At 43.2% G+C, this 14,204-nt stretch overlaps 2 protein-coding genes across 2 annotated transcripts; one reads left to right on the top strand and one right to left on the bottom strand.

Annotated features, from left to right (window-relative positions):
• Positions 1-80: 80 nt before the first annotated feature.
• Positions 81-2,347, top strand: ATP5MK (ATP synthase membrane subunit k). The gene is made up of 4 exons (XM_057379586.1): positions 81-165; positions 1,075-1,172; positions 1,262-1,357; positions 2,210-2,347. The coding sequence occupies exons 2-3, from the start codon at positions 1,086-1,088 to the stop codon at positions 1,352-1,354; spliced, it is 180 nt and encodes a 59-aa protein (XP_057235569.1). The 5' UTR covers positions 81-165; positions 1,075-1,085; the 3' UTR covers positions 1,355-1,357; positions 2,210-2,347.
• A 1,114-nt stretch (positions 2,348-3,461) lies between these two features.
• On the bottom strand, positions 3,462-13,921 carry TAF5 (TATA-box binding protein associated factor 5). Its single transcript, XM_057379574.1, has 11 exons — positions 13,398-13,921; positions 11,985-12,225; positions 10,975-11,290; positions 10,125-10,288; positions 9,532-9,667; positions 8,905-9,025; positions 8,155-8,284; positions 6,953-7,117; positions 5,893-6,070; positions 5,578-5,755; positions 3,462-5,283 (listed from the first exon to the last, which is right to left on the bottom strand). The coding sequence occupies exons 1-11, from the start codon at positions 13,909-13,911 to the stop codon at positions 5,066-5,068; spliced, it is 2,361 nt and encodes a 786-aa protein (XP_057235557.1). The 5' UTR covers positions 13,912-13,921; the 3' UTR covers positions 3,462-5,065.
• Between the last annotated feature and the right edge of the window lie 283 nt (positions 13,922-14,204).

The raw sequence follows: 14,204 nt of genomic DNA on the forward strand, positions 1-14,204 counted from the left end.
CCGCGGGTGGCAGCCAATCGGCGCGGGGAGGGGGCGGGGCCACGTCACGCGCCGCGGGTGGCAGCCAATCAGCGCGGGCGGGGGCTGCGCGCGCTGCCCGTGGCCGCCATCTTGTGGGAGGGCAGAGGCGAAGGGCAGAGCGCGGCGGGGACGGCGGTGCCTGAGGTATCGCGGGGCGACTCGGGGGGGGTCCGGTCCCCGTCCCGGGCCGGAGTCGGGTCCTGGTCCTACCGGGCGGGAGGGCGGCTCTGCGCCGGGGTACCCGCGACCTTCAGCCGAGGTGTCGCTCCCTCAGAGTCCCGGGTGCTGCTGCGTCCCTCCCAGGCCCGACGCGAGCGTGGGGTCGCGGGTGCAGCCCGGCAAGGGCACCGGGCTCCTCCGGAAAAGAGGACCCGTGTGGTGCCTCTCCGTCCTCGGAAGGGCGCCTCTGCTTTTGCCCAGGCTTTTGCACCCGTCAAGCGCGAGAAAAGATGACCTTGGCTTTCCAAGTCTTTTCCAGTCGTGTGTGGCAAGCYTTTAGGGTGCTGTTTCAATAAGATGTTTAGCTATTGCACAGTCAGCCGAGCTAACGCTTACTTGGTTATACGCCAGTGATAACACTGCTGGATTGGGTTAGATAAGAGGTAGATGACATTTAGGAGCTGTGTTAGTGACCGCAGCACCTGCAGTGCAGTTTGGTGTGTCTGCTGCAGAAGCACCGGGCGCTGCAGCATCTGCCGGGTTGGGGAGGAACTGTGTGAGGTGTGTGGCACTTTTTGGGGGAGATATAAGCAACAAATGGTTGTCCTRAACATAAAATCTTATTCAGAAAAATATATCTCACAACACTAAAAAACTCTACTTCTATTGTGCAGTGAACTCTTAATTTGTTTATCTGCTCCTGTCACYTGTTTTGTAYCTCAAGGGACAGTGCTCTGGAYGTGCCTGCTTCTTGTGTACATCCACTGCTTGTCAAATGTCCTGAAAGCWGCTCTAGGAGCAGACAATGAAATTATGAAGCTCACTGTAGAGATGAGTTTGATTTTCCTATTGATCCTGTCCAAATGACTTGAAATGTCCTGTACTGTTTGCTAGGACAAGCAGCCATGGCTGGCCAYGACTCCGGATCTCAACACCAGTTCACTGGATTTCAGAAGTACTTCAATTCCTATACCATCATAGGCAGGAGGAATGTATGTATTAGTACATTGCTTTGTAGTCTTGTTTAATGGTGTCTTCTGGGGCTTAGACTGAAATTGAATTTAACTTTTCTGTTTTCCAGTATGTAATAGCAACGTACACAGGTGTTGCACTCCTTGTCTTGTATTTCAAGTTKAGGCCTAAGAAGCAAACTCCTGCTGTGGCAGATAAGTAAAAGGTAAGTGGCTGATGTACTTCCAGGACCAGAATGCTTCAGTGCCAGTCCAGGMAGGAGTGACAAAGGACAAGTTGCCAATAGTATAGTGTAATGACAGAAAGAAAGAAACACAGGCACGTGAACTTTCTATTTGCCWTTTTAAACCTCAAATAAACTAGCACAGACTTATTTGGGATCTTTCTGAATGAAGTGGGTTACTAAAGGGAGTGCAGAAAGTATGGGATACAGTATTGTTCTTCTGACATGGTAAATGGGATTATGGACAGAATTCAGGGAGCAAGTGTAAGCCAGGAAAGAGGAACAGAAGGATGTTGCAGCAAGGTACATCAAGCTTTGCCTACAAGTATTAGGTGCTTCTCATCTGYCTTTTTGCTGTAAAATAGGGATAACTTGCTTGTTAGGTTATTGAAACAATGAAGTAGTGCTTGAGGAYTTATTTCTTGATTGTATTAGAATTCCCAGTAAAGATTAACACAGTGTGTTTTGAACAAAGGAGCACCATATAATGGAACTGTGTATGTTGCGCACCTGATTGTTCAAGTGCCATGTAGAAGCAACTGGACTTATATAGTAACAATCAAGTGTAACAAAATAACAGTCACTTTCAAATACCAAATTTTCACTGAAATTGCATTTTGACAAAACCTATGGGCTGTCCCCACAGTCTGCAAAAAGGAGTATAAAACAATCAGCTTTAGCACTGTTGTTGTGTGTTAAGGGGACATCAGTCACTTCTTCCTGGGTGTGATGAAATCTGCCTGCATGTAACCAAAGTAGTTTGGGCTTGGGGCAGGGGATGCTCAGTTAYCACCGTGCAAGACTTGCTATGTTTGACCTTTCTTCTCTTGGCAGGTTGCTGGCATGTCTGAACCTCCAATCAGTGTCAATGTAATACAAGCTTATGACCTGTTGTGGTTAATAAAATTTAAATAATTACTTGTTTTATTGGAAATATGAAACRGTCCAAAAAAGTTCAAGTGTGGCACTTCTCTTTTTTCCACCTCTGTCAAAAATAGTTATTTGTAGCAGAGATGGAGCATCTGATCATTACCRTCTTAACTCTGYTGCTGTTGTAACACATCTTAAAGYGTTGTGAGCTCCCAGCAGTAACCCAGGAAGGACTTCAGCAGCAYGGYCATAACACTGCACAGGGCCTAGAGCTGCTCCAGGCATCTCCACGCTTCCATGTCACAGCTTGCACAGTTTGCAGCCACCTGGTTGCTCCCACTGTTTGCATTCCAAGCTAGTAGTTTACATGGAAGTATGACTACTGCCTCAGTTGTCTGTATTTTGCACAGAACCTCTTTGATTTGGATGGAAAACCTCAGAAAATAGACTAACCCAGTTATGGTATTTGAGCTTTTTCTGTTGCTGGCTTCTCTTGCAGAGGGAAGAAGGAAAATGGCCTTATCTGCTGATGTTAAACGCCCATAACTTCGCACATTCATMAACAGTGACCCAAGTACCCAGTGCTTACTTTCCCTGCCTCTTGCTAAAGGTGGTGTTCTACTACAGCACAGTGTGTGCTGCCTCCTCCCTGCCCATSACTAAAACTTGTTTATCACATTCTCCACAGTGCCTTTCTACAGCTCAATTAACACTTGGTACCTTCCTTAGATGTCACAGCAGTGCTGATTTGGGAATGTAATGATACCACGCTTCTGCTAGCAGCAGGGGTTGGACCATGCTAAAGCTTGCAAATATCCTTCCCAAACTGAGGGCAKCAGGAGGTAGGAATGATTGCTGAAAAAAAAGGGGGAAATAAATTACAGGGTCTTGATGCTCTCTCTAGTTTTTTCTTATAGCCATTTTTGTATGTGCTGGGCCTACTGAACAAATCTGGTCATCCTTCTCTCCTGAGTGTTGCATAGATGGTTTCAATGGTATTCAATTCTCTGGCTGAAGAATGGTGGTTGTAATAATGTCAGGAGCTAGAACCCATCACTTCCTTTAGAACAAGATTTACACAGAATTGCAACTCATCACTTCTGATTACTTTGTTTCTCTTAGCAGAGTTGTCATAGTTACCAACTGCTCTTGCTACCATTCGGCAATCAAAGGAAGAAAATATCTTCTTGTAACATATAGACACAAGCTAGGTGGTTTTAGTATTTATTATAATATCAAAAGTATAAAACTGTACAAAATACAAAGGCAGAATGTGGCAGTGTTTTCTYTAAGCTGTCAAAAAATTGTACTTAAATCTAACTGGTCATATTGAGAGCTAGGAAATGTTGAGGTATCATTACACAAATTTAAAAAAATCAAAATAATTAAGTTTTACCCTTTTTTCTTAGAAGGTAATGTCTAGGTGAGCTTCCTAGTGAATTTTCCATACTTTATTTTGATGTAGAATGCCTGTAGTATACCTTTACTCTTAGAGCAAGACAAGAGATGAGAGAGGAGGTAGTTCTCCRTTTACTTGAACATTAGAAATGACAAGTCTTTTTTTTAATTTTCACTAGAGAGCCAATAGATTGTTCAAGTGTCCAAGTCCTTACTGGGAATTAATGAGGAATACAAAACAAATTCCCCTGCATACACCTTGTAAGAGATTAAGAACAAAGASAAACCTAAACCCATACCACACTGCACCTGGCCTTTGGTGATGGTGGTTTCTGTTCAAAAACACAGACATTCTACTTCCCAGTGTTCTGCATGTTTTACTCTTCTTTAGAAATAAAACACAGCTTTATTGGTAGTCCCGGAAGACTCACTGGGTACAATGTTTTTGTGGATAGGCATTGCCACTTCAGCAGACAAGCTGGCCTTTCAGAAGCAAACTGGCCATACACTTGCCCTTTCGCTCTACTATGTTTCAATTCCTTGGCTAATTTTATGTGGTTTTTATGTTAAACCTTACACAGAAAGGATACAGGTTTTTAGTATTCTTTTAGATCTAATACAAAGTAAAGGGTTTAAGTCCACTTTTTTAATAGTGAATATTTCAGTTGTGCCTCAGTTCCTCTTTTTTATTTTCTCATACAATAAAGTATGAAAGTGAATAAAGTTCACATTGTGCTTCTGGTTGCTTCTCACACAGACAGCAGTGGCTACCTTTGAAAACAGTAAAAGATCTGTGTGTCTGACACCTCAAAAGAGCACAGGAGTTTGAAATCTTTCCAGGACTTAGTACTTGGCTGCATAAAAACTGCACATGGAGCTTTGCGGCAGTTCCCCATAAGCATCGGACTGTCAGGCCTGCTCCATCAATGCCCTAGTTGTTGCTGTGATCTCACCACACCTGCTGCCCAGCCCAGGCTGTAGTGAATCAAACTACATTCTTCTTTCCTGAAAATGGACAGTTTTGCTTGTGTTTGAGACTGATGAAACATTTGCTAACCATAAATTAAGTGCTTTAAAAAAATCTGAGAACACATGTCAAGGCTRTTAACTTTTCACAAGTTTCAGCACAGCTCAGAACCATCTCTGGGAGAAGATGGCTCATTTCATATATACAAATCTATGTTATCAAAAGCACCACAAACAGTTCCTTTTATAGCCACGATGTCTTGTCAATCTCCAGCRTTTTCGAACTGCAGACAAATATGAAACAGCAGATCTGAAAAACGCTGCTTGCATTAATTACACTGTTCATTCTCCCTGCAAGAGACTCGTGGGATCCTTCTGTTTAAGACATTCACGCTTGTCTCACATCCTGAGGTCACTACTGCAATGACTTGGCACAGTCAGTCACAGCTTCCCGATTCACTGTGAGCTGTAGGCTCCTGCAGCCAGCAGCAGGTTCCTGCGTGTGAAATGGAGATGAACAACTGGGGTTGATTTGGTCATGTATGTACCCAGTAGCAAGTCCTGGGAGTTTTCGGGCAAGTTTATGTGTCCAGTAGCTGTAGTAAAGTCATCAGTTTCTAAATCTTCAAATGCCTTCACAGCATCCCATAGACGAACTGTATTATCCATTGAACCTGAAAATAAAAAAAACCCCACAGTTTAAAGTATTTTATTAATAAAGTGGTATATAAAAATGTTGCTGGAGAGCAAGTTAACAAAAATTAAAGCTCAGAAAGCAAAATACTATAGCAAGCCTCTGAATGCATACATCAAAGTTAACAATGCATATATTAAAGTTACCAATCCTTGCTGCTTTTGCTAAGCAAGGGACTCTACTTTGTCTTTCTTAATTTAAGCAATCAATTACATTATTMCTCTTCAGAATTATGAAGTACAATGGAAACATCAGTGTTTCTGGTGAATTTTACCTGATGCYAAAATCTCCCCATCTCTACTGAATCTGAGTGCGTAGATAGTGTCAGTGTGCCCTTTCAATTCACCAACCATCAAACCATGTCCAATGTCCCACAAYAGAACTCTTCCATCTGTTGCTCCRGTAGCCAGGAATCGTCCATTAGGAGAAAATGCCAATGAATGAATTGGTCCCTAAAACCGACATTGATGAGGCAACAAAACAATTAAGTCTACTCACATTCAGTCAATCAAACAGTTTAGAGCAAAACTGTTTAGAATCTCAGCACAGAAATAAGATCACTTTCACACTGTGAGTGATCTGCCTTTACCTTATGTCCAGTAAATATTCTTACACAATTCCCATTCAAAACATCCCAGAGCCGTATAGTCCTGTCTGCTGAGCCTGTGGCAATATAGTTGGAGTTTGGATGAAATCGGGTACATGTCACATCTGCAAGATGGCCAGCAAAGATCCGTAATGGCTGGTAGTGATCTGTTGCCCACAGACTGAAAAGAAAAGCTTTATTAATAAAAGAATCCTAAACAAGTTTATTATCTGTACCTGTTGGAGCAGCTCCAGAGGAAGCCACAAAAATGTCAGAGGGCTGCAGCACCTCTGCTTTGAGGACAGGATGAGAGAGCCAGGGCTATTTMAACATGGAGAAGAGTTGAATCTGGGGAAACCTTACTGTGGCCTTTCAGTACTTCAAGGGGGATAAGAAGGAAGATGGGGACACTTTATCAGGGCCTATTGTGACAGGACATGGGATAATGATTTAAACTAAAGGAAGGTAGGTTTAGACTAGATATAAGGAAGACATTTTTGACAATGAGGGTGGTGAAACAMTGGCCCAGATTGCCCAGAGAGGTGGTAAATGCCCTAGTTCTGGAGACATTCAARGTCAGGTTGGACAGGGCTCTGAGCAGCCTGATCTAGTTGAAGATGTCCTTGCTTGTGSCATGGCTGTTGGACTAGATGGGCTTTAAAGGTCCCTTCCAACCCAAACTGTTCCATGATTCCACAGTCTGTTGCACAATAAGAAAAAAAMCAGTAATTGTGCAGTGATTTCTTATGGGTCATTTTATTAAATTAGCAGGATTTTTTTTGAAAAATATACTTTTCAGAATGGAGAAATAAAGAATATTCTGTCAAGTTGTTCATCTACTCCTAATTAGAAGGTCATGTAGGACATCATCCCTTTAGTCATCAGATAATATGTGTGCTGAAAAATATAGAAAAACTACCCTAAAACATTTGTTCAGTATTTAGTTGACATAAAATTTATTTTAGTGATAGGATAGGCTAGAGAATATCAGCTAATRACTTTCAGGGTTAATCCACCCAGATTAACTGACCCAAACAAGCAAAAAACACATCCAGTTTCTTACCGAGCCACTCTGTCATGTCCCCCTGACACAAAGTAATAACCATAAGGAGAGAACTGTGTATCCCATACTGGATAGTTGTGTCCTTTATATCCCACCAAACACGTGAATGTTTGGAGACTCCACAATCTCACAGTGCCATCCTCAGAACAGGACAATAGATAGTTCCTGTCACAGGAGAAAGTATAGCATATCACATATCAAACTCACACCAGGGCTGTATAAACATTGCATAAACACTGTGAGATGTCCATGATAGAACCATGCCCCAAGTTAAGCGCATCACACATAAACCAGCATTTCAGTGGGGTAAGCAACAATAACCAATTAAAGCAGAATCCAGTCCTAGGCCCTTATTGCAAAAAAAACCCCACGGTTTGACATTGATGATTAATTCCAATGGCACTTAATACTGAGGGGAACAAGGGAAAAATACAAAAAACACACCACAGAGGAGGTCTTTACTCAGGAATTCCAGTTACGTGAAAAAATGACTTGTAAACTGCTACACTATGTGATTTTAAAAAGAATCGAATACAGCTCTGAACAAAATTTCTTGATTCCCTGAAAGAGAAWTCATATCATCCTCATATTCTCAATTAATAATTATAGACTACATTTGTTCCACACTAAGTTTTCTTCTCAGTTGTGTTTCTGTGGTGGTCGTTTCCTGACTAGACACAAGTAAAAGCAAAACCTGAGACATTTAAACCTCCTTTCTACTGTCTAGACTCCCATAATTACATAAAGGTTTTAAATCTCTTATTTCAAAGACACTGTTCCATACATTTGAAAACAAAGTCTCAACAGAATAAGAGCAACTTGAAGTGCAACAATGTGCTATTAAGTCTGCTTTTATGTTTTGCAACACTATAAGTTATATCAATGCTGTAGTATTTTTCCTCTCTGTGTCTCACTTAGTTAAAACCCATCTTAACTACAGTTTGCAAAACTAGTTTTGCCATCTAAGTCCTGATATCCTCTATATCATCTAAGTGCTGGTATCCTCACCTACAGCTGATAACAGTAATAGYTGATAGAGTTCAACACCCAGAGCTTTATGAGCTTATTTACACAGTTTCTTACAAGCTGCATGAACAAGAATTGCTTTAACCTGGAAAAACCTGCATTAAGCATATGTTCTCTTTCAGTAGCATGCAATTAAAACTGAAGACAAGCAAACTAGTTAGCTTGTAAACTTTTACCTATCAGGACTGAAGCTGGTGCCATAGACAGGTCCACTGTGACCATATAAAATCTTCAACTCACTTGCTGTTTTCTCATCCATGATCCTCTCCAAGACATCGTCGGATTCTTTGTCAATGAGACTGAGATCTGCAAGATTTCAAAGTTGATGTATCAGAATACTACTGTCAGAAGCTCAAAGATAAATGTCATCATGACATCATCTCAGTTAAATATCAAGATTAAGAAATGTTGGCAAAGTATCCAGCTTCAACCACAACATAGTTACACAAACAGCAGAATTAAAGCAGACTGGTTTCCATTAATTTGTGCAGGTGTTGAGCTAAGAACATTCTTTTTCATCCTTCTCAGAGTTCCCTCCTATCAATTCCTCCATGGTACYTCTAGTCTCTCTTCTAGATCACCTAACTCCAACTGTCTATTACACCCTGACATTACCATCCAGTTAAGAAGCAAGTTCCATGCCAGCTATGGCTAGTTCCACACTAGTTMTGGCTAGTTCCAAGCTCTGTGCACTCACCACCTCACAGCAGGTGTACATGACCAGATTTCTCATTCCTTTAACAATGTTTCTAATGGTAGTATGTAAGATATGATCATGTATCTGTGCACATATTGTTTCTTAGAAGTGAAGCATCTAACTTCTGCAGCCAACTCTCCTGCCACAGATAACTTTCCCTGTTCAGGGATATATTCATTCAATATCACAAGTTATGCATGCTCCTATGAAGAGTTATTGTCTTAATCACCTGCTGCTGTTTTCACACTACGGAGCTTTTTTGGAGTCACGGACCACACTCTGACAGTAGAGTCAGCAAAGCCTCCTACAATCATGCTGGAGTCATCTGTAATATCCACTGCAGTCAGACCCTACACACAAAATATCCAGTTACATTGTTTGCATCTGTCATRATACATTTCAAATATTACAAAATCCTAAGAACGACTAAAAAGGTAATGTGACTTATTTACAAAAATAGAAAGAATTGCTCTAGGATAAACATAAACACATATATATTCTTGCCCCATTAAAAATTAAGCTTTATGCATGAAGTACAGTCAATAGTGACAAATAGTATTGCTTTCCAGTATTCTGGTGCAAAAYATTTACTGTGCCCTGTAGGATACAATTAGGGCCCCACAGGAAAAGTGAAAGAAGGAATTATGGCGAAATGCAAGCAAAACCAAGGGAACATGGAAATTTCATAGTTTAGGGAGTCTTTAAAGAGAATTTTGAACATTTTAGAACATAAACTTTGCAATGCTTAAYCCAAATACTCCAATAACCCTTGCCAACATTGTTATGTCATCTTTTTGTAAGAGTGATACTCATAATTTCGATTCCCTCTCCCCATTAGCCAAACTCTTTTGCCAACCTGGTAAGCATTAAGGAATGTGTAGAAACAGATGGAGGGCAGGCACTCTGGGCCCAGACGCACTCGCCTTGCAGCTTCCTTCATATTCATTACTTTATCCAGCTTGTCAGAGTCTTTCAGTTCAGGCAGAGGAATTCTACACAAGAAGCACACATTTTTACAAAGTAAAAGCACCTTATTGTTAATGCAAACAAAGAAAGTGAAACCTTCATATGCAGCCCCATACCTCAGTATTCAAATAAGAAATAAGAATTAGAAAAAATGRAAGACTGTGTAGAAGACTAGTTGATGAGAAAGAGAGCCAGTAGCTTTCAGAATTTTAGACAGGTAGTGGAGCAAGATAAATAATTGAGGGTAACCTGAAAAAAACAGTGGGTAACTAGATAAAACTTAAGGGAAATCTAAACTGACTTGAAGGACAGTGAGAKAAGGCCGTGTGCTGAGGTTCCATTAACTTCCTTAGAAGTCTTATGACTAATGCTTTGTACAGCCAAAATACCCAAAATGCTAAAAATGCCATGTGAACCGTGATACAGATTTGGCTTGACAAGACTGGATTTTAAGACTTCTTTACACATAATTTCCCTTGGTACCTGTTTTGGGGAGGAGCATTAGGGTCCTGTTTTTTACTTTTTGACCCTACATTATCTTTTTTAGGTTTTTTCTTCTTTGGCTTTCCTTCTTCATTTTCTCCTTCTTCATCTTCATCATCCAAAGGCACATCAAACTCTGGTTCTTTCAACAAGCCAAAGAAAACCTACAAGACAATAAAAAAACCTCAGACAACACAAATCAGAAATTGCTATTCTTACTGAAAACTAAACTTTTAATGGTAACTTTTCAATGTAGCAGTCCAGGCAATAGAGCTGCCCCTTTATAGCTGCTCTGTTTAACATTTGAGTATATATTACTGCTTAGCCCAAAAAACGTAGTACATGTTCTTCTGACTTACCCAACTGATTTACCCAACTAACCCAACTTCTGGTTTAGCCAACTGATGTGGACAACTGTTAACTTCCCCCACCATCACTTAGCCCTTCCTTGAAGTGGAATCCCCACTTTTATAGTACTGTGGTACTACACACACATCTCTTCTAGCAACAAATCATAACAAGTCAAAAATTCATCTGTTGTACAGAAGAGGAAGCCAAACAGTCGGGTTTCCATTTTAAAACTCCAAAGTAATTAATGGTTTGTTTAAGTTAAGTTCAGTGGGCTGAACACAAAGTCATCTCTCAAAAGGGCTCAGAAGTTTCATCCACCTGACTGCAATACATCTTGATCTCTCTACTCCTGTCAACAACTGYTTGTACAGCTCTCTTCCTTTGTTCTGTTCGTGCTGTCTTTTATTATCTCAAGTTACAACTGTYAGTCTATACTAAGGTTTCTGCCTGAAAAACTAGGGAGATTTGTAAAAAGTATACAACAACCTTTGTTTCCTACCTTTGCTTTATTAGCCTCTCGTTTTGCCTCCCCAGCCAAGCTTCCAACCATGGCATCTATCTGCTGTTTACTGCGAGGCATTCCATCAAAGATATCAATGTAAAGATGCTCCTGAACAATGTTCCAGATCTGATTGTTCTGCTTTTCCTGAAGATGTCTCTTCAAGAGTTGGTAAGAGTCGCGGGAAATGCGCAGCACAAACTTGCTTGTTCGGAAATCCAGCATGGTCTCATTACCTTTCATATGCTCTTTTTTGGTTAAGCTCGACAATACACGCAGGTCATCCTGGTAATAGCATTCCTGATCCCCATGAAATCTATTGAAACAATTTAAGATAAAAGGTTTAGTCACTCAACTTATTATAAAATAGTTGTGGCAAGGGACATTTTAACAAATTACAGAACCATTTTCACTGACCATTTGAAAGGAAACAGTTATCCTTTTGGATTGAAGAATTTCACAATTGGTCTGAACCCACAAAATAAACTAAATTCAATTTTCTTCTCAAGCGATAAACAAGCGAAACACAGTAAGAGTACATAAAATTATAGATTAGCCATAAATTAATTTCTTTAAGCTCATTTGAAGAATTTCAATGTACATGCTATGGTATCAGCAAATACTTACAGCACTCATTACTTTGGCATCTCAGTGCAAGCTTCCATCGCTAAAAAATGACCCCATAATCTTTCCCTAAATATTCAGAATCTCTCCAATGATACTTTTTTGCAGCAAGGARCCCATCAGCACACCACTAATATGGTTCAAAATCTGCCAGTGGACAGTTTGGTAGTTTGCACATCTTTCTAACATGAGATTGGAAAAGATTTTAAGAAAAATTACTGCAACCCATGGCACTGTTACTTCAGATTTCAAATCTCTTCCACTTTACAGACGAAAAATAATACATGTCTACATATATGTTTGTAAATCTATGCTACCATAGCTCACAGATTTAGCCAAAGTTGAAAACACAAAATAAGGCAAATGTACAACTGCAAATTAATTACCTTTCAAAAAAAGACTTTGCCTCACTCTCATGTTGATTGTAGACCAATTCCAAGTACATATGCACAAAGAGAGGATAAAAGAGCTGAGACAATTCTGCCCGATGACAGTCCAGGGAACACTCAATGAAATGTTTCAATCCACTATAGTACTCCTCGTACAACGTCGGGTCCCCTTGCTGGTTGTAGGCCGACAACACAGCGCTCACATCCGGCTGATCCTCCACAACCACGGTGCCTCCAACTGCAAAAGCATCAGCAAACAACAAGAGCTGCTCAGACAGTCTGGAGGAGCCAGCAACAAACAATGGCCACAACCCCCTTGTCAGGTGAGCCAAACACATCCTGTGTCAGTTTAGCACCAAGYCTGAACAATACAGGTGAGAGCACATTGGTGCAGCAGCCAATTTTCCCAGCATCTCCAGCACCTCCAGCAATTTTTGGACTTTCTCTGCCCACCAGCTGCCTGTAAGGTAGGCACTTAGTGCCTAATTCAGCCAGGATTTTAAGTGTAAAGGAAGAAGCCACTAACATCGCCAGAATGAGTTGTTTTACTGCTAGGGCTAGAAACTCTTAAACAAGGAGCACAACGTAAGATATACCCACTACAGCCATTTTGCTTCAAGTAAAAAAGCCAGTTAAATACTTTAAGTGAACAATTCATCAAGACCACGGCACAACTATCACAGAGCTGGGACACTTAACAAACTGTTAACTGTCTTCTGTTCTAACAYAGCAGTTGTCACACACTTCCATTGTTTTGTTGTTCACGTAAAAGCAATCATATCTGGGGGTGTCAGGAACAAACTGACTTTACGCTGCATACTCACTGGAACTCAGACTACCAGTTCCTGAAATTTCCTTTTTCTGTAAAGCTGCCTCACAGAACACCTTGATTAACAACACTTAGAATTGAACCACCCAAAGGACATCTCAAGTATTCAGAAACTCGATAAAGAAATGCAGAAAGCCTCATCCACAAATATCCCATGGCTCCTTCACCAAAATGCAGCCTGTGCATCAGATCTCTGTTCTCATCCCTGCAGCCACACCCSGGACAATCCCTATTAGCTATAACGGAAACCTCCCGTTCCTGCCACTGTGCTAGTTGCGATGGGACACAAGGACAAGCAGGAYCACTTCTCACTTCACAGAGCAAATACAGAGCCCTGCAAATACGAGAGACACCCTGTCCTTGGTCCCTGGCTCCAGGAGATCCAGATTTCTCCACGGATTATATGAGTAAATGACACATCTACGGACCTCCTGGAAGGCCGGGGTGGCACGACCTGACACCCACCCTTGTATCCCAGCATCACGGAGAGCCCCGAGGCTGCGAGCAGCGCACACGGGCTCTCCACTTCCCGGGTTCACACCGGCAGGAGGGACCGACCCCGCAGTCCCCGCTGGCCTCACCTTTCCCCGGCGGCACGGCGGCAACTGCGGCCACCCCGGGGCTGGAAGTCGCGACAGTGGCGACGCTGCCTCCTATGGCGACGGCGGCAGCGCTGGTGCCCCGGCCGAGCAGCGCCTCGCCGGAGTCCGTGTCGCTGCCGGAGCCCCCCAGGAGCCCGGCGCTGGCGGGGCTAAGGGCGGTGGCACCCAGGTCATCGCCGAGCAGGCGGGCTTCGCGGCGTAGGATCTCCTCGGACTCGCGGAGGTTGCTGCGCCGCAGGAACTGCAGCACGGCCACAAGCGTCTGCCGGTCCAGCGCCGCCGGGGAAGCGGCCGGGCCGGGCGCCGCGGGCTTCGCGGGTGCCGCATCCCCACCGGCTCCCGCCGCCTCTCCCTCCGCCGCGGCGACCGGGACGGCGGCGGGAGCGGCGGCGACGGCGGCGGGAGGCACCGCGGGCGGCGGCGGCGACGTCCCCGCCTCGGGGTCCGGCTGCGCCGCCGCCACTTCTGCCGGCTCCTCATGCAGAGCCGCCATCTTTCGCCGCCTTCCATTCGCCGGCGGCACACAGCCGCCGTCAGGCGCGGCCGCCCTTGCGACAGTGAGGGCAAAGGAAGGGCACTGCTGCCTCTGCCTCCATAAGCGCTCGCGGCTTCGTTTTGCGACGGTGGCGAAAGCGCTTTGTGGCAGCGGGGGGCGGTCAGGGGCGGTGGTGCCGGGCCCGGGTGAGGGGGGGAAGGGGCTGTGTGGGCACTGCGGGGGACACAGAGCTCCCTAAAGTAAACCAAGGATGGCACGGGACTGTGTGCCCTGTATGCCCTTAGGGGCTG

Source organism: Malurus melanocephalus, unplaced genomic scaffold (genome assembly GCF_030028575.1).
Source record: "Malurus melanocephalus ecotype Western Australia unplaced genomic scaffold, MMel_1.1 scaffold_12, whole genome shotgun sequence".
NCBI lineage: Eukaryota > Metazoa > Chordata > Aves > Passeriformes > Maluridae > Malurus > Malurus melanocephalus.